General features: G+C 42.1%; 1 protein-coding gene across 1 annotated transcript in view; it reads left to right on the forward strand.

The window, feature by feature from the left end:
- The window catches only part of LOC115459329 (ATP-dependent DNA helicase DDX11-like), a gene marked incomplete at its 5' end in the record, with an annotated part of 77,502 nt that extends 58,497 nt beyond the window's left edge, over positions 1–19,005 (forward strand). Inside the window, 2 exons of the mRNA XM_030189169.1 lie at positions 4,650–4,799; positions 18,715–19,005. Of these exons, the coding sequence (XP_030045029.1) occupies positions 4,650–4,799; positions 18,715–19,005 (441 nt within the window). The remainder of the gene's footprint in view (positions 1–4,649; positions 4,800–18,714) is intronic.
- Between the last annotated feature and the right edge of the window lie 1,919 nt (positions 19,006–20,924).

The following is a 20,924-nucleotide window of genomic DNA, read 5'->3' on the forward strand; positions in this document are numbered from 1 at the left end:
TTAGGCGTGGTATATAGAATACGCTTAGTCGATAACGTAGCACCTAAATCTATGTGTGTTCATTTACGCCAATAAAAACCTGGTGTAAATCTGTGTGCATAGATTTAGGTGCATTGACCTTTATTCTGTAATTATGTGCGGAAATTTTGGAATGCCCATGAAACACCCATAAATACGTTCATAAACACGCCCCTTTTAAGCTACGCAAATTTATTTTGAACTGTGCGTTTTTCAATTTAGGGGCAGTTCTTTATAGAATGCGCTTAGCGATTTCCACGCATAAATTATATTTATCGCCAGTTAGTGCAAGTTATTGCTTAAGTGCTGTTTAAAAACGCTGATTATCTTGTACCTCCAATTAAGATATGCGCATATCTCCGCACGGAATCTAGGCACCATATATAGAATGCGGGGATAAGCGCTAATCTACAAAAGACTCTCCAGGCTGAGCGCTCTTTATAGAATAGTGCTTAGTGCGAATTCCAGCGTCTAACTCTGGGCACTAGGATTTACACCTGCTGAAACCAGGGCGAGTAACCCCGATGTTCTATAGCGTGTAAATCTAAATTAGCGCCAATTAATGCCAATAATTGATAGTGGCTTATTAACTAACTAGTCTGAGTGCGGATCTTGGATCCATGCCCAAAATTGGGTGACTTTTACTGAACCCGGGATAACATCCAACCCTCAGGCTGGTATTTATCATAGCAATCATATTATTACTGTGGGACTGAATATTTTTATTGAAAATCTAACAGAGCAATAAAACAGATATAAACGGCAGTGAAATAGCATCCTCCCCCCCCCCCCACTGAAGAGAAAGTATTTAAAAGCTTGAGGGTCAAATACAAAATGGTAAGAATATCAACAGTTCAAAATCCAGCTACATGCTCTTACTGTAGGACTGAATTTAACAGAACAAGATTCACCAGCTATTAAGCAACAAATTGTTTTATTCTGCGATCTGAGTTTTGCTGTGATTTAATATGTTTCACATATTGTTCTGAAAGGATCACTCAGCAAGTTACAATTGAAAATAAACAGTTCCACTATGTTCTTCCAAGCTCGAGGTTACGTGTTAGTATATAAAGAGGATAATTTTATAATAGGGTTAATATGGCAGGAAGGCACTTATTTGATAAAGACATCTGGGTGCCTCTGTGTCTTTATAAAGTACTAGCACAAATACTGCAGAAATCGTGCCTAGATTGTGTAAAGTACTCAAGTCTGTGTGCGTGTTCTATAAAATAGTCTTGTAATGTGCAACTCTATGTCCCCTGAGCACACCTATTCTACAGGTAGGCATACCTGATTTTATAAGAGGCCTTTTATGCACATCAAACAGAGTTTTACATGTGAAAAAGGTTTATAAAATTACTCCCAAATAGTGCAAGTACACAGTTATTGATAGAATCAGGATTCAAAACAAGGATCCCTGGAATCCATGACTCTGTCTATAGCGGTTATCCTGAGGGTGAAGTCAGAGAAGATTATATCAGGGTCTTCTATGGAAAATGCAAGATGTTTGTAAAATTAATTGTCCATGAAAAGCAGGCTAGCAAGTCTTTACAGCATGGGCGGTCACCAGAGCAGCCCATGTGGGAGTTTCTCCAGCATGGTAATTAGTGCTTGTTAGTTCCTGAGCATGTTAGGTATCTTGTTTTGGTTACTGTACAGAGGCAATTTTATTTTTTTGATTGTCCCATTTCTTGTGTTTGCTCACATTTGCCAACATTGTATTGTAGTAATTGTTTCCTGTTAGCTACATTGAACCTGAACTTGTTTGGGATAATGTGGGATATGAATGTCTTAAACAAATAATTACTAGAAACCTTTGAGTCACTTCACCGAGCATATATGCTACTTTCCGCCTGCTGCTGTGGACCATCTCTGTCTTCATCTTGGGGGTGATTATATCTGAGGCTCTTAAGGGGCCAAACAGGTAGAAAAGACAATGACAAAAGCCATAAAGGTGCTTGGGTGTGTAGGGCGAGGAATGGCGGATGTAATGGTACCTTTATGTAAGTCTCTGATATGACTGCATTTAGAATACTGTGTACCATTCGGGAGAATGCTCCTTCAAAAAGATATAAAGAGGAGTCAGTCTAGAGAGGGTAGCAACTAAAATGGTCAGTGATCTTTGTTTAAACAAAGGTACTTCTAAAGTAATTTCTGAGAAATTACTGTTAAAAATACCTTTGTTTAAACAAATCAGACTTGGTGTTTATTGGTCCACTATAGTCTGTGTTGAAAAGGGCTGTTTATGGAACTCACGGCCCTTTGAACTTCATAGCTTTGATTCTGTTCTACATTTTAGAAAATTATTGAAGGCCTACCTATTTAATCTGGTTTATTGCAGTTAGGTGTTTTTTGGCTTGTGGTGTGTTTTAATTCTGTGCAAATGATTTTTTTATAAGCTGTTTTTATGTTTATTAGAGTTAGTTATTTTGTCTGTTTTATATTTGTTTTAATGAGCTGTTTGTTATAATGATACCTATTATGTATTTAACCATGTACACCACCTAGAACTGTGGAATTAGCAGTCAATAAATGGTTTAAATAAATAAACATGTATACTTTGGAAGAAAGGTGGGAGAGGGTAGATATTAAAAGAGACATTTAAATACCTCTGTGATATAAATGCCCAGGAGGTAGGCATCTTTCAGTTGAAAGGTAGTTCTAGAATGAGGGGGCATAAGATGAACATGAAAGAGGATAGACTTAACTAAGGAAATATTTCTTTATTGAAAAGGTGGTGGATGCATGGAAAAGGCCTCTCAGTGAAGATTGTGGAGACAGAGTGTGTCTGAAGTCAAGGAAATGTGGGACAAGCAGAGCGGATCTCTAAAGGGGATGGAAGGGATAGCTGAGATTTGTAAATTATGTAGATAGACAAATAGATCTGGTCTTTATCTGCTGTCATATTTTACTCTGTCAAAAAGTACAAAGACTAGGGGACACACAATTAAGTTACATGAAAATACTTTTAAAACAAAATAGGAGGAAATATTTTTTCACTCAACAAATAGTTAAGCTCTGGAGCTTGTTGCCAGAGGATGTGGTACCATTGGTTAATGTATCTGGGTTTAAAAAAGGTTTGGACAAGTACCTAGAGGAAAAGTTCATAGTCTGTTATTGAGATAGACATGGGGAAGCCACTGCTTACCCTGGAACCTGGGATTAGTAGCATGGAATCTTGCTACTATTTGGGTTTCTATCGGTACTTGTGACCTGGATTGCCCACTGTTGGAAGCAGGATACAGGGCTAGATGGACCATTGGTCTGACCCAGTATGGCTATTCTTATGTTTATGTTTCTATGGAGCCAGTTGGTTGTGAGATAATGATTTTTGTAAGTTTTCTCTGCTAGTCCTATTGCTGTCATGTGATACTTTTTCCTGGTAGCACCTTAGATAAGTTTTTAGCTATGTTCAATTTTCCTTTTTTTTTTTTTGTGCTCAGTTTTGTATAGGCCTCTGTTGAGGACCTTGGTCTCCTGTTCGAGGCAGGTTTTTTTCTCTCAAAATTGAGTTGTTTGATTTCACTTTGGCTATTTTTACTGGATGGTATGTCCCAGAAAAAGCCCCCAGCAGCTTTAAGATGCGCACCTAGTACAACAGAACCATATCCATCATGGACACCTATAATTGGTGCATGTAGTGCCTGAGGCTGACCATGATCTCTTGTTATAAACTGTCATGAAGAGCAGTGTGAATTAATTTTTGGCACTGAGAAGTCTGATCCATTGATTCAGCATTAGAAGCATTGGTTTCCAGGGTCCTAGAACTGCATTGGACACTGGGAGTGTATCAGTATTGAGAGTACATTGTTCACCCTCAACCTCAAACACTAATAGAACCCATCAGGATCCATCATCATTTGAGTCTCGCCTGAAGAAGAGAAAAGATTCATCCTCAACTTCATTGATATTGAGGGCTTGTGATACTGAATGCCAGGCGGGGGCCAAAGTGCATAGACATTGCACTTCAGAAGCATAAAGCCTGTGAGGGAATCCATGAGACCATGCTCAGCTGTTCATACATTTGCAGCTCACTTGTTTTTGAAAAAGGATTCTGAAGTAACGGTAGGTTTGGCCAGTCAGTCTTCTGGAATCTCTTTGGGGGATTAGAATCCAACCCCATCCCCTAGGCCCATTTCTTTTCTCTTCCATGCTACCTTCCAAAAAAAAAAAAAGAAGACGAAAACAATATAAAGACTGGTTGCCACTGCAATATATGTTGGCATCTTCTATTGCATTGCCTTATTGATCCTCATTTTTACTGTTGAAGGCAGCTTGTAACTAAGGAATCCCATGCTGTGAGAATTTGCCATTTTGCTTGGCCTTGGAGAAAACCAAGTTACTTGTAGCAGGTGTTCTCTATGGAGAACAAAATACAAGTTCTCACATACAAAGAGCTGTATTCTACTCTAGCTGAAAAGGTTAAGGTGATCCCATATGACAGCGGCAGGTAGGAAGTAGCATGCATACGTGGTGATGTGACTCAAAAGTTTCTAGTAATTACTAAGCTGAAGAAGCTTTCTTACATGGGCTCTGTTGGTGATGTCAGCCTGTATTGTGAGGACTCTTATCCTGCTGTCTATGGAAAATGCCTGCTATAAGAAAGTAACATTTTTTTTCTTTTCCTATAGATGGATGAGATGGGCCGGGTTCTTTCCAATTTGTGTAATGTAGTCCCTGGGGGTGTGGTTTGCTTTTTCCCCTCCTACGAGTATGAGAAGAAGGTTTATGCACACTGGGAACACACAAGTGTGCTGGCGCGTTTGGCTGTGAAGAAAAAGGTAATGGATTCCCAGTATGAAATGTGTTGCAGCTATAGATGTTCTTGAATGAGTAACATGTTCCTGCCAGATATTATCTGGCACCATGCAAAGAATGTTCCTTGAGCTACTAGCTGCCATTCAAGTAACTTCGGTGGCGGTTCATGTCTTCCACTGTTAGCGTCCATAGGTCATGAAGATTGAGTGGGAGGCAGATGCTGCTCATTATTTTCTTGGACTGCTTGACTGTGAAATTCAATTAATCTGTAAAGCTTATTTACCTTCCTTCCTTTATTTAGCTCTTCGGATGCAATCTTGTGTTATTGTCTCTTCTCTATATTGTACTGTTTCTATGCAGCTCTGTCTAATGTGTCGCACTGCACCAAAACCCTCTTCTCTTCTAGAATTGTGTTCCCATATTGTTCTTCCCATTTACTGCAGTCCCACACTATTGTGCTTATGAACTCCATGAGTGCAGTCTTAGCCTGTACTTTGCTATTGTATCATACCTCAATCCTGTGGTTGTGATGGGCTGTCAAGTTTTGTGCTCCAATTTAGCCTCCCTTACACATTTTGACCTGTAATAATTATCTCTACTCTGTTTTTATACATGTCCTAAACAGGGCTGAATTCCTGCACCATATTGCTGTGTGTCCCTATGGTTTTAAAATAAGTCTTTCGTGTACCAATGAACATTTGAAATAAATCCTATTGCAGCATTTCTCAGTTAAACATTTTACGAAGTCATCATTTCTGTAACCTTCTAAGCAGCTGTGGTGCAATTTCGCTGCCTCTCTTGCATCGAGATTGGATTGGTTTTGAGAAGAGGTATGATGTTATTTGTGATAATATAGCTAGCATGGACCAATGAGATGGGCAAGTATGAGTGATTGAGGGAGTAAGTTATATGTTGGGAACCATATCTTAACATTTTAGGAGTGACTTTGGATAAGCATCTTACATTTGAAAAACAATCTCAGAATGTAGGCACAAAAGTTCTTGGATCATTCTGGATTTTTAGATGAGCCAGGGCGTATTTTGAACCCAATGTATTTCAACTCATTGTTCAAACCATTGTTCTCACACCTTATTCCTGTAATAGACTTCCTGAGCATGTACATCTAGCTCCATCTCTACCTGTTTTCAAATCTAAGCTGAAAACCCACCTTTTCATCACTGCTTTTGGCTCCTAGCCACTACTCAATTGCCTCCCCTTGTTCCTTCTCACCCAGTAGTTCCCTCGCCCTTAATTTGTCTTGTCTGTGTATTATATTTTTAGATTGTAAGCTCTATTGAGCAGGGACTGTCTCTCTATGTCAGGTGTTCAGCGCTGCGTACGTCTGGTAGCGCTATACAAATAATAATAATAATATAGATTACTGTAATATGTAGGATATAAGGAGTCGGTACAGAAAAGGCTTGAAATGTTACGAACATGGCAGCTTGAATTATCTTTAGGATGCCCAAATTTGAGAGGATTATTCCTTTGTTGGCCAGATTCCATTGGCTGCAAGTGGAGGTACATTCCATATTCAAACTCTGTTCTTTTATCCATCGTGTTTGTATGTGATCTAGTTTATTTATCTAGAAGGAATTCAGTTCCTGATTCAAGAGTTTTTAATTTTATACAAACCTGTGTAAGAAGATTGTTTATAAAACAATATATTTATCAACATTCTCTTTTAATGCTGCAAAATGGTGGACTATGTTACCATCTGAGATAAGATCTCAAACCAATTATATAAAATTCTGCAAGCTGTTGAAAACTACTTTATTACAGAAATTTGTATTACTTAAAATATAGCCTAGTTATCTTATCCACTGATTGTGTTTAGTCAGTTTGACTCTTATTTGGAGAATTGTTAGCCACACAGAACTCATGAGATTAGTGTGGGAAATAAGAATCTAATGTAATGCAATATTTATCCATAATTATCCTCCATACCCCTACCCTTCATTGGAAGCAAATAAACATTGGCACAAAGGATTTAATATTTTAAAACTAGATGAGATGAACCCTGTTAGACACTATGGGGCAGTTCTATACTGGGCACCCCTTTTAGGTGTTCAGTGCTGCATGATGAGAGCTTATTCTCTAACAGCATCTGGGTGCCCAGATTCCATTGTACAATACTAGTGTAACCTAGTGTCAGTGCACCTAAAATATAGGTGCCAACACCAGCCATAGACCTGCCATAACTACGGGCACCTAAGTGCAGCAAGGGTGCTTGTAACTTACTATATTCTTAAGTAGGCATGTGTCAGTCCTGCCTTACCCTGTCCTCTAAAATTCTTGGTGTTATTTTGGATTTGTCTCTTTCCTTAGAGCCTCAGGTTAATTTATCACAAATTGTCTTTCTTAAGCTAAGTCAGTTGCACCATATCAGATGGTATTTTGAGAAATCCCATTTTACCATTGTAGTGGAAGCATGCATTCTGAGCCACCTAGATTATTGCAATGCCCTTTAAGTCTCTCTTGCGTCACTGGGGCCTGAAAACGTTCTGTTGGGAGTGGGGGCGCTGAGAGGGGCTGGTGCTGTCCATTATAACGCACTGCTATATAAAGTGCTTCTAATAGGTAAAAAATGCATCTTAATTAACTGGGTAAAACAAGAGGCACCTACACACTGGCAATGGCATAACAAGCTACATGTGTTCTTACTATTGGAATTAAGAGATGTTCGTCTAAAACTTAAGCAACAGAGAGAGTTTTACTTAACCTGGCAATGCTACATACATGCCCTTGCACCGCGGGCCCGTAGTGCCATTCTTAATCAATTGGGTGACCCCTTTCTGCATGTACGAGAGAGACGCTTACCAAATGCAGGTGACAGTTGACTCCCTTTGTTGAGGAGATAGGATTCTTATGGTGGGGAAGGGGGTTAGGATTCGGGGGGGGGGGGGGGGGGGGGGGGGGGTGAGTTAGGTTGGAGAGGGTTTGGGGAAAGGGGCCGGGGGAATTATAAAAACACTTGATGGCACGTAGTAACTGTATAAATGTATGTAAGATATCGCATTTATTGTCCTGTACATTATGGATACTGACTATGTACTGTGAAATGTTCCCAATAAAATTGTTGAAATATAAGTCTCTCTTGCGTTAAAATTTTGACTCAAATTAAAATTATTACAGAATACAGCAGCAAAACTTATTTTGGGCCTTAAAAAATCTGACAGCTCAACAACTGCTGCACTAGTTGCATTACACTGGCTCCCTATTCATTTTAGAGTTTTGTTTGTTAGCCTGCTTAATTTTCAAAATATTTGATGGCTGTGCTCCAGAATATTTTTTTAACTTGATTTTTTTCCCTCTTGTAAGCAGAGTTCTGAAAGTAAGGGATTTGATCTGTCCTTTACTGCCCTCTTTTCTTGGTGTTAGATGCAAACAGATTTTGGAGATGTCTTTCTGCATTCAGGCACCATATTTCTGGCTTTCGCTTCCTTTTCCTTTGAAACTGTGCAGGTCTTCCAGTTATCTCTCCTTTAGAAAGCAGTTAAAGGACATCTCTGTTTAAACGGTTTATGTCATAATCATTTTCCTTTTTTGGTTATTTCTTTTTGTTAAACTGCTTTGAACCTCTGTTAAGACGGCATTAGCGATATACAAGAAATAGATCACATCACATCACTTTCCACTCGTGTGAATGCCCCCCTCTTGCAGTTACCTGCTTATTCCACTTATGCATGCCCTTACAAAATAGCGCTAAGTTGCTTTGCTGCCACTTACACATGCAAGACTGAAAGATGTTGTGAACTGCTATGTGGATAATGATGAAGAAAAAGCAAATTTGCTAAACAAATACTTTTGTTCTGTTTTCACTGAAGAAAATCCTGGAGAAGGACCACATTTGACTGGCAAAAGTACATATGAGAACGGAGCGGATATAGCACCGTTCACAGAAGAGAGTGTTTATGAACAACTCGAAAATCTAAAGGTGGACAAAGCCATGGGACTGGACGGGATCCACCACATGATATTGAGGGAGCTCAGAGAGGTTCTGGTGTGTCCTCTTAAAGATTTGTTTAATAAGTCCTTGGAGATGGGGATGTTCCGTGGGATTGGAGAAGAGCGGATGTGGTCCCTTTTCTCAAAATAGTGATAAGAAGCTGGAAACTACAGGCCAGTAAGCCTCACTTCGGTTATTGGAAAAGTAATGGAAGCGATGCTGAAGCAAAGGATATTGAAGTTCCTGGAAGCCAATAAGTTGCAAGATCCGAGACAACATGGTTTTACCAAAGATAAATCGTGCCAAACGAATCTCATTGAATTCTTTGGGTGACCGGAGAATTGAATCAAGGACGTGCTATAGATGTAATCTACTTAGATTTCAGCAAAGCCTTTGACACGGTTCCCCACAGGAGGCTCTTGAATAAACTTGATAAGCTGAAGTTAGGACCCAACGTGGTGAACTAGATTAGGAACTGGTTGATGGACAGACACCAGAGGGTGGTGGTTAATGGAATTCACTTGGATGAGGGAAAGGTGGGTAGTGGAGTTCCTCAGGGATCGGTGCTGGGACTGATTCTGTTCAATATATTTGTGAGTGACATTGCCGAAGGGTTAGAAGGTAAAGTTTGCCTTTTTGTGGATGATACCAAGATTTGTAATAGAGTGGATACCCTGCGAGGGCGTGGAAAACATGAAAAAGGATCTGCAGAAACTAGAAGAATGGTCTAATGTTTTTCAATTAAAATTCAATGCAAATAATTGCAAAGTGATGCACTTAGGGAGTGTTAGGCAGTGAGAGTCTGATATGTACAGACGGGGAGAGGGATCTTGGGGTGATAGTATCTGAGGATCTGTAGGCAACGAAACAGTGTGACAAGGCGGTGGCTGTAGCCAGAAGGATGCTAGGCTGTATAGAGAGAGGTGTGGCCAGCAGAAGAAAGGTGGTGTTGATGCCCCTGTACAAATCATTGGCGAGGCCCCACCTGGGGAATTGTGTTCAGTTTTGGAGGCCGTATCTTGCTAAGGTTGTAAAAAGAATTGAAGCTGTGCAAAGAAAAGCTACAAAAATGGTATGGGATTTGCGTTACAAGACATAGGAGGAGAGACTTGCTGACCTGAACATATATACCCTGGAGAAAAGGAGAAACAGGGGTGATATGATACAGACGTTCAAATATTTGAAAGGTATTAATCTGCAAACAAACCTTTTCCGGAGACGGGAAGGCGGTAGAACTAGAGTACATGAAATGTACGCAAATCCCATACCATTTCCTTGCCAAACAGGAATATTATTCTCAATTAACCAATTCTCTTGGCTCCAACCCTCGTCGCCTCTTCGCCACCCTCAACTCCCTACTTAAAGTACCCTCCGCTCCCACCCCTCCTCTCTCTCCTTAAACACTAGCTGACTACTTCCGCGATAAAGTGCAGAAGATAAACCTTGAATTCACTTCCAAGCCTTCTCCTCCCTGTGACTTCTTAACCCACTCCCTCAACCAACCTAACCTGGCCTCCTTCTCCTCCTTCCCTGAGATCACCGAAGAGGAAACTGCTCGCCTTCTTTCTTCCTGTAAGTGCACCACCTGTTCCTCTGATCCCATTCCCACCAATCTGCTTACCAACATCTCTCCTACAGTTAACCCCTCAATCTGTCACATCCTCAACCTCTCTCTCTCCACTGCCACTGTCCCTGACACCTTCAAGCACGCTGTAGTCACACCACTTCTCAAAAAACCATCACTTGACCCCACCTGTCCCTCCAACTACCGCCCCATCTCTCTTCTACCCTTCCTCTCCAAATTACTTGAACGTGCTGTCCACAGCCGCTGCCTTGACTTCCTCTCCTCTCAGGCCGTCCTCGACCCGCTTTAATCCGGCTTTCGCCCACTACACTCAACAGAAACAGCACTCTCTAAAGTCTGCAATGACCTGTTCCTTGCCAAATCCAAAGGTCACTATTCCATCCTCATCCTCCTCGACCTATCTGCCGCCTTTGACACCGCCAATCATAATTTACTTCTTGACACACTGTCCTCATTTGGGTTCCAGGGCTCCGTCCTCTTCTGGTTCTCCTCGTATCTTTCCCAACGCACCTTCAGAGTATTTTCTAATGGCTCTTCTTCCACCCCTGTCCCGCTCTCTGTTGGGGTCCCTCAAGGATCTGTCCTTGGACCGCTTCTTTTCTCGATATACACCTCTTCCCTGGGCTCGTTGATCTCATCACATGGTTTCCAGTACCATCTCTATGCTGATGATACCCAGCTTTACCTCTCCACTCCTGACATCACAGTTGAAACCCAGGTCAAAGTTTCGGCCTGCCTTTCAGACATCGCTGCCTGGATGTCCAACCGGCATCTGAAACTGAACATGGCAAAGACTGAGCTCCTTGTCTTTCCACCCAAACCCTCTTCTCCTCTTCCCCCACTTTCTGTCTCTGTTGACAATGCCCTCATCCTCCCCGTCTCTTCAGCCCGCAATCTCGGAGTCATTTTTGACTCCTCCCTCTCCTCTGCCCATATCCAGCAGACAGCTAAGACCTGTCGCTTCTTCCTCTATAATATTAGCAAAATTCGCCCATTCCTCTCTGAACAGACCACCCGAACCCTCGTCCACTCGCTCGTTACCTCTTGTCTTGACTATTGCAACCTTCTCCTCGCTGGCCTCCTGCTTAGCCACCTATCCCCCCTTCAATCTGTCCAAAATTCCGCCGCACGTCTTATCTACCGCTTGAACCGATACTCTCATATCACCCCTCTCCTCAAGTCGCTTCACTGGCTCCCGATCCGCTACCATATACAGTTCAAGCTTCTCCTATTGACCTTCAAGTGCACTCAATCTGCAGCCCCCCATTACCTCTCTACCCTCCTCTCCCCATATGTTCCCACCCGTAACCTCCGCTCTCAGGACAGATCACTCCTTTCTGTACCCTTCTCCACCACCGCTAACTCCAGACTCCGCCCCTTCTGCCTCGCATCACCTTATGCCTGGAACAAACTTCCTGAGCCCATACGCCATGCGCCCTCCCTGCCCATTTTCAAGTCCTTACTCAAGGCCCATCTCTTCTCCCTTGCTTATGGTGCCTAACCACCTTCCCATTCCTGATACCTACACTGACTACATAGTTTTTACCTTTAGATTGTAAGCTCTCTTGCGCAGGGACTTTCCTTCCCCATGTTTAAACTTGTACAGCGCTGCGTAACCCTGGCAGCGCTATAGAAATGCTAAGTAGTAGTAGTAGTAGTAGAGGTTGAAGGGGGACAGACTCAAGAAAAGTGTCAGGAAGTATTTTTTCACGGAGAGAGTGGTAGATACTTGGAATGCCATTCCTTGGGAGGTGCTGGAGATGAAAACGGTAACGGAATTAAAAAATGCGTGGGATAAACATAAAGAAATCCTGTTCAGAAGGAAGGGATCCTCAGAAGCTTAGCAGAGATTGGGTGGCGGCACTGGTGTTTGGGAGGCAGGGCTAGTGGTTGGGAGGCAGGGCTAGTGCTGAGCAGACTTCTACGGTCTGTGCCCTGAAAATGGCAGGGACAAATCAAGGTCAGGTATACATATAAAGTAGCATATATGATTTTATCTTGTTGGGCAGACTGGATGGACCGTACAGGTCTTTCTCTGCCATCATCCTATGTTACTATGTTACATATCTGCAAATGTTCTAGTATGCTATACATTTATGCACACAAGTGGCACATAAATGTGGGTGCTCAGTTATAGAATTGCCCTGTATGAGATAATTCTATAAAGTGGGCACTAGTATCTTCACACTGAATATGTGTCTATGTCAGGTTCTCAACCCAGTCCCTGTGACACACCCAGCCAGTCACAGTTTCAGGATACCCACAATGATTATGCATGAGGGAGATTTGCATATAATGGAGCCAGTACATACAAATTTATTTCATGCATATTAATTGTAGATATCTTGAAAACAAGAGTGGCTTAGGTTGAGAACCCCTGGTCTAAATTATTAGAATAATGGCATATACGCATGTATGTAAATGCCTAAATGTAATTTTGCATAGTTGGACATGGGTGACATGTGGGTGGTAAATGCAGTAGTGCATAGTTGGACATGAGTGACGTGTGGGTGGGGCATACATTTACATGCATACAAATTATACTATAACTAGTAAAAAAGGGCCCGTTTCTGAAACCAATGAAACAGGCGCTAGCAAGGTTTTCCTCAGAGTGTATGTGTTTTACAGAGTGTGTGTGAGAGTGAGTGTGTGATAGAGAGAGAGTGAATGTGTGAGTGTGTGTGACAGAGAGAGTGAGACTGGGCGCGACAGTGTTTGTGTGAGAATGACAGTGGGAGGGCCCCCCCTCCCCTCCCTTTCCCTCCCACTTCCAGGATATTCCCACCCCCTCCCTCCCCTCCCCAGTTCCAGTGTTTTTCCACCCCCCTCCCTCCCTCCCTCTATGTCCTACCAGTTGCAGTGTTGTTGAACCCCCTCCCTCCCAGTTCTAGGGTTTTCCCACTCCCACCCAACCCCCTCCTTTCCTCTCATTTCCCCCTCCCCGTTGTACTGGTTTGCGTCCCAGTTGCAGTGTTTTCCCTCCCCCTCCCATTTACTGCCTGTTCCAGCAGCACCATCGCCAGGTGTGTATGTGTGTGTGTGGGGGGGGGGACCCCTGAAGCAGCTTCAGAGAGATGTAGTAAGACCTGCCTCCAGCATGAAAAATATATTGTAATAGACGTTAGATTTTCCCCATTACTAAACAGAGAAAGTCAACTGATGTGGCAGCTTAGGAAAGTATGACCACCGCTCGGAGTGTACTCGCGCTCGTAGCGCGGGAGACGGAGTGAAAGGCAGGAAGAAGAAAGAGAGCAAGAGAAAACCCCTTTCCCCACACGGCTTCCCTACCATTTAGCAAACAGTTGTTTCGCATCTTTGCTGTGCAACCCACGACACAGTTGAAGTGATAGAAGTGGGAAGTAAAGTTCGCAGCATGCGGGTGACATCGTTTCAGAGAGAAGACGAGGGTGACGTGTGGTCCGTACCTTGCGCTGTAAATGTTAGTAGTGGGGCTTGTGGCGGCATTGCGGAGGCAACAAACTCCTTTTGTATTTTCTTGTATCATTACCCGCCCTCGACGTCATGACGTTTAGACGCGAGGGCGGAGTGGGTGAGCGATGCTATTCGTTGAGTGTCATTGCTCAGCCCTCGACATCATGACGTTTTGACGCGAGGGCGGGGCAGACACTGATGGGGAAAAATTCCGATCTACACCACCACAGAAGTTGCAGACTTTGCAGCTTCATTAGAACGTTGGGGTTGTGAATAATGTGCGGATGGGGTGTGGCTGAGGGCGGGTCTATGAGTGAGATATGAGTGAGTGGTGCTGACAGCCTAGCCTACAACACTGCAGGGCTTCAGTGTTTCCCTGCCACAGAGTGAGCTTCAGAATGTTTAGGTGAGAATTATTTATATACATTGGGGTACCAAGATGGCTGCCTAGAGGAAAGTTGCACCTTGTTGTGCTCCTGGGTCCTGTTGCTCTTAACTGTGAATTTCTACCTGCAGACTTGGCTTCTCTACTTGAAAGACTGGGTTTACACAGCTTTACATATATAGTGAGTAAAATGGAAACCAAATGCACCTCTAAAGTATCATTGGAGATGTCTAAGGCAAACCTCAGATCTCACCAGCCCTCCATGGTGGAATTTATTTATTTATTTATTTGTTGCATTTGTATCCCACCTTATCCCACCTCTTTGCAGGCTCAAAGTGGCTTACAATACATCATGAGTAGTGGAAGAGTGTTAGTAATATAAACATTTAGTATTGCATGATCTTGGTTAGTATGATGATAAAAACAAAGTAGTAGTATACAAGCAGATTTTAAGAAACAGTTCTGAAATTAAATAGGCAAGTTGTGTAGTGTATATTCACTTGGGTTGGTCTTTTTGGTATGCTCTTTCAAAGAGATCGGTCTTCAGTAATATGCGGAAGTTCGTTCTTTCATAGATCGATTTCAAGTTGCGCGGCAGTGCGTTCCATAACTGTGTGCTCAAGTAGGTGAAGTTTGACGCGTGCATTGATTTGTATTTCATTCCTTTACAACTGGGGAAGTGCAGATCAAGGAATGTGGGGGATGATCTTCTGGCATTCCTAGGTGGTAAGTCTATTAGGTCAGACATGTAAGCTGGTGCATCTCCATGGATAATTTTGTGAACTAGTGAACATATTTTGAACGTGATGCATTCCTTAAGTGGAAGCCAGTGTAATTTTTCTCATAAGGGCTTGGCACTTTCAAATTTTGGTTTGCCAAATATGAGTCTAGCTGCAATGTTCTTGGCTGTCTGGAGTTTCTTGATTATTTGTTCTTTGCAGCCGGCATATAGTGCGTTGCAATAGTCTAGATGACTAAGCACTAATGATTGTACTAAGTTACGGAAAACACTCCTTGGGAAGAAAGGTCTTATTCTTTTTAGTTTCCACATTGAGTGGAACATCTTCTTGGTTGTGTTTCTCGCATGGTTCTCTAGTGTTAGGTGTCGATCAATGGTGACTCCAAGAATTTTTAGGGTTTTTGAAATAGGAAGGTTTAGAGTTGGTGTGTTGATGGCGGTGTATTCTTTCTTGTTGTGTTGGGAGGTTAGTATTAGGCATTGGGTCTTTTCTGCATTGAGTTTCAGCCGAAATGCGTCCGCCCATGAATGCATGATTTTGAGGCTTTGGTTGATGTCATTAGAAAATTCTTTTAGGTCTTGTTTGAATGGGATGTAGATCGTTACGTCATCCGCATAAATGTATGGATTGAGGTTTTGATTTGATAGTAATTTTGCCAGGGGTATCTTCATTAAGTTGAATAGAGTTGGCAAGAGGGGGGATCCTTGTGGTACTCCGCATTCAGGTACCCATGCGGCTGAAGTGGTCAAGTTAGATGTTACTTGGTATGACCTTGCGGTTAAGAATCCCTTGAACCACTGGAGGACGTGGCCTCCAATTCCAAAGTAATCAAGGATTCCGTGGTCAACCATGTCGAAAGCGCTTGACATGTCAAATTGTAGAAGTAGTATGTTCTTACCAGATGTAATCGTTGTTTGAATTTAGACATGAGGGTTACTAATACTGTTTTGGTACTGTGGTTAGACCTAAACCCTGATTGGGAATCGTGGAATATAGAAAATTTATCTAGATAGTTTGTAAGTTGCGTAGTCACCAACCCTTTGGTTAATTTGGTTATTAAGGGAATAGATGCTACCAGTCTATAGTTAGTTAGTTCACTAGCGCTCTTCTTTGTGTCTTTGGGTATGGAGGTGAGTAAGATGTTTCCTTTTTCCTTCGGGAAGAATCCATTTTGTAGTATGTAGTTCAGATGTTTCGTTATGTCGTTTATGAATTGTTGAGGGGCTGATGTCATCAGGTTATTTGGGCATAGGTCTAGTTTGCAATGGGATTTGGCAAGTCTTTTGAGCGTTTGGGAGATGATGTTCTCTGATAGTATCTCGAAGTTGGTCCATGTCCTGTCCGTTGGATGAATGCCAGGGGCTGGGTCTAGGCAATTAAGGAGTTCAGTATAGTCGGTGGTGCTGACAGGTATTTTGAGTCGTAGTTGTACTATTTTTTCATTGAAGTATTTCGCAAGATTGTACATAAGTACATAAATACATAAGTAGTGCCATACTGGGAAAGACCAAAGGTCCATCTAGCCCAGCATCCTGTCACCGACAGTGGCCAATCCAGGTCAAGGGCACCTGGCACGCTCCCCAAACGTAAAAACATTCCAGACAAGTTATACCTAAAAATGCGGAATTTTTCCAAGTCCATTTAATAGCGGTCTATGGACTTGTCCTTTAGGAATCTATCTAACCCCTTTTTTAAACTCCGTCAAGCTAACCGCCCGTACCACGTTCTCCGGCAACGAATTCCAGAGTCTAATTACACGTTGGGTGAAGAAAAGTTTTCTCCGATTCGTTTTAAATTTACCACACTGTAGCTTCAACTCATGCCCTCTAGTCCTAGTATTTTTGGATAGCGTGAACAGTCGCTTCACATCCACCCGATCCATTCCACTCATTATTTTAATACACTTCTATCATATCTCCCCTCAGCCGTCCTTCTCCAAGCGGAAAAGCCCTAGCCTTCTCAGCCTCTCTTCATAGGAAAGTCGTCCCATCCCCACTATCATTTTCGTCGCCCTTCGCTGTACCTTTTCCAATTCTACTATATCTTTTTTGAGATACGGAGACCAGTACTGAACACAATACTCCAGGTGCGGTCGCACCATGGAGCGATACAACTGGCATTATAACATCCGCACACCTGGACTCCATACCCTTCCTAATAACACCCAACATTCTATTCGCTTCCTAGCCGCAGCAGCACACTGAGCAGAAGGTTTCAGCGTATCATCGACGACGACAACCAGATCCCTTTCTTGATCCGTAACTCCTAACGCGGAACCTTGCAAGACGTAGCTATAATTCGGGTTCCTCTTACCCACATGCATCACTTTGCACTTGTCAACATTGAACTTCATCTGCCACTTGCACGCCCATTCTCCCAGTCTCGCAAGGTCCTCCTGTAATCGTTCACATTCCTCCTGCGACTTGATGACCCTGAATAATTTTGTGTCATCGGCGAATTTAATTACCTCACTAGTTATTCCCATCTCTAGGTCATTTATAATACATTAAAAAGCAACGGACCCAGCACAGACCCCTGCGGGACCCCACTAACTACCCTCCTCCACTGAGAATACTGGCCACGCAATCCTACTCTCTGCTTCCTATCTTTCAACCAGTTCTTAATCCATAATAATACCCTACCTCCGATTCCATGACTCTGCAATTTCTTCAGGAGTCTTTCGTGCGGCACTTTGTCAAACGCCTTCTGAAAATCCAGATATACAATATCAACCGGCTCCCCATTGTCCACATGTTTGCTTACCCCCTCAAAAAAATGCATTAGATTGGTGAGGCAAGACTTCCCTTCACTAAATCCGTGCTGACTTTGTCTCATCAGTCCATGTTTTTGTATATGCTCTGCAATTTTATTCTTAATAATAGCCTCCACCATCTTGCCCGGCACCGACGTCAGACTCACCGGTCTATAATTTCCCGGATCTCCTCTGGAACCCTTCTTAAAATCGGAGTAACATTGGCTACCCTCCAGTCTTCCGGTACTACACTCGATTTAGGGACAGATTGCATATTTCTAACAGTAGCTCCGCAAGTTCATTTTTTAGTTCTATTAATACTCTGGGATGAATACCATCAGGTCCCGGTGATTTACTACTCTTCAGCTTGCTGAACTGACCCATTACATCCTCCAAGGTTACAGAGAATTTGTTTAGTTTCTCCGACTCCCCCCGCTTCAAATATTCTTTCCGGCACCGGTGTCCCCCCCAAATCCTCCTCGGTGAAGACCGAAGCAAAGAATTCATTTAATTTCTCCGCTACGGCTTTGTCCTCCTTGATCGCCCCTTTAACACCATTTTCGTCCAGCGGCCCAACCGACTCTTTGGCCGGTTTCCTGCTTTTAATGTATCTAAAAAAATTTTTACTATGTATTTTTGCTTCCAACGCTAATTTCTTCTCAAAGTCCTTTTTTGCCCTCCTTATCTCCGCTTTGCATTTGGCTTGGCATTCCTTATGATCTATCCTGTTACTTTCAGTTGGTTCTCTTCTCCACTTTCTGAAGGATTGTTTTTTGGCTCTAATGATTTCCTTTATCTTTATTGTCTGCTCCAGGAATATCTTTACTGTTGGTTGTGACTGGTGTGGTGTCTATTAGTTTGCTCACGAGTTGGAAAAGTTTGTGTGTATCCTTGTAGTTTGGTCCGATTAAGGTTTTGTAGTGTAGTTTTTTGGTTTGTCTTATGGTGTATTTGTATTTTCTTTGGAGTTGTTTCCAGGCGTTTGTGTGGTGTTGTCTTTCTTTTTAGTCCAAGCTCGTTCTAACCTTCTGACTTGTGTTTTAAGTTTTTTAAATTCTTCATTGAACCATGGTGTTGAAATTTTTCTGTGTGAAGATCTCGTTTGGTGAAGATTTGGTGAAGAGTCTGCATCATGATGGTGGCGGGAGTCGGCCCAAGGAACCTGTTGAATGCATGTATAGTAATATTGGAGTTTCTTTGGACTCTGTCTTAATGGAGGGAGTCACACTGGACATGGTGCTTGCTGAGATTCGGAGTGGCATTGCATTACAGTCCACTAAACTTACTGTAATCCAGGCAGAGGTGGGTTCATTGGCCTCATTAAAGGAAGCTGTGGAGCATATTGAACACACAGAGCAAGTCTGTCCTTTGCTGAAGATGATATAGGAGAGCTGCGGAGGGAGGCCACAAGCACCAGGGACACTTTGAAAAAAGTGCTGATTCACATTGAGGATCTGGAGTGCTACTTCTGTCGTAATCAGATAATCTAGTGCCCAGTTGGAAAAGAGCTTTTACATTAGATACATCAGTACCAATCAACTTAGAATACCACAACTTTATTTTAGTAATCAAAGCAGTTCTGTAAATAGCATTTGCTTGTCCTCACTCTCTTTTTAAATATTGATCTAAAGATTTCTTCCACTTGCTTTCACGTCTCCTGCATATTTGTTTTAACCCAAGCAGTTCTGAGTCAAATCATTTATTACTCTTACATGTAATCTTAGTCTTTGTACGGATTGGTACAATTTCATCTAAAACCTTCACACAGAATTCCTTCCAGCTAACATCAAAATTCACAGGAAAATCAGCTGTTGAAAACTGATGAAATTGAGACCAGAATTTAGTTGAATCAAATTTCTCTCTGGATATATTTATATTTCCATTGTGTGTTCTGCTCCCAATTGATTGTAAAGTTAAGCACTTAAGCATTTAATGATCCGACCAAACAATAGTAGACCAAGAAATCTGAGACCAATTGTATAGGTGAGCGTAGTGCATCAGTAACAGTAAAATCTTTTCTTTATTGCATACAGGAAGTTGGGATAGTTGTTGGTATTATTATTATTATTACATTTGTACCCCGCGCTTTCCCACATAATGCAGGCTCAATGCAGCTTACATAGTAATTTGAAATACAAAGTTAATAGAATAGGGATGATGGTGGTTTTTTGTGTATTTCTTTCAGAGGCCTGGGAGATGGGGGTGGCTGTTTGAGGTTAGGGGGTGGGAGAAGTGGGGAGGTTTCTGGGTGTATATTTGGTGGGAGGGAAAGGGTGGTTTGGGATGTTTAACTTTGTAAAATTATAGCAGTCACACATGATATGGTGTTTACAGATTTGTCTATTGCAATTTGGTTTTATATTCAATGGGAGTGGAACATTTTCTTTCTCAGATGCACATATTAATATCCCTTTTTCTATATTTTCCGCTGTGAGCTCCTCTATTCATATTATTTCCCTCAACATAGGTGGTATTGCTACTCCAGTTAAGAGAGCACGGGTTCTCTAATATCTTAAAAGGCAGAAGGTACAGATTTCCTTTTTGCAGGAAACTCATATGACTACAACAGATGCTTCAAAGAGATTGGGTAGGACAAGCTTATTTTGCTTCATTTAATTCTAGAAGTAGAGGGGTTTGTGCTATTATTCATAAAGCATTACCCTTATGAGTTTTACATTCTAGTTCAGACAGTAATAGACATTATGTTCTTCTCCAATTTATTTATTTATTACATTTGTACACCGCGCTTTCCCACATATAGCAGGCTCAATGCGGCTTACATAGTAAAAAAAAGTAAATAGAATTACAAAGTCTTAATTGGGGCCACAGAATTCATTCCTGCCAATGTATATGGCCCAAATCATGACCAGCCCTTCATGATGTTCTTAGCAATACTCTGGCCTCACCACTGTTATTGGTGGGGATTGGAATACCTGTCTCAATGCCACTCTGGATCGCTTGGAGTCACGGTGGCGAGAAGGAGGTTCTTGCAATCTTGCAGCCATGATGATGAACTTGGAGTGAAGGATGTGTGGTGTGTATTTAATCCTCCCCTTGGTATTATTATTTTAGCCTTGTTGATTTTTTCCTCTTTGCTTTGCATAGGCTTACTAGTGAAATTTTGGCTTGTCATGATCTACCATCCTGTTGCCTTGACCATTCGGATGGGAGATTTACCCCCTCATGGTCAGTTGTGGAGTTTGATTCAGTCTTTGCTGGGTAGGAAATATTGTTTTCCTATGCTCCAAGAAGCTGTTGGTGCATTTGTCTTCTGAATATGATCCTGTCCTTCGGTCGAAAAACAC

Source organism: Microcaecilia unicolor, unplaced genomic scaffold (assembly GCF_901765095.1).
Source record: "Microcaecilia unicolor unplaced genomic scaffold, aMicUni1.1, whole genome shotgun sequence".
NCBI classification, from domain to species: domain Eukaryota; kingdom Metazoa; phylum Chordata; class Amphibia; order Gymnophiona; family Siphonopidae; genus Microcaecilia; species Microcaecilia unicolor.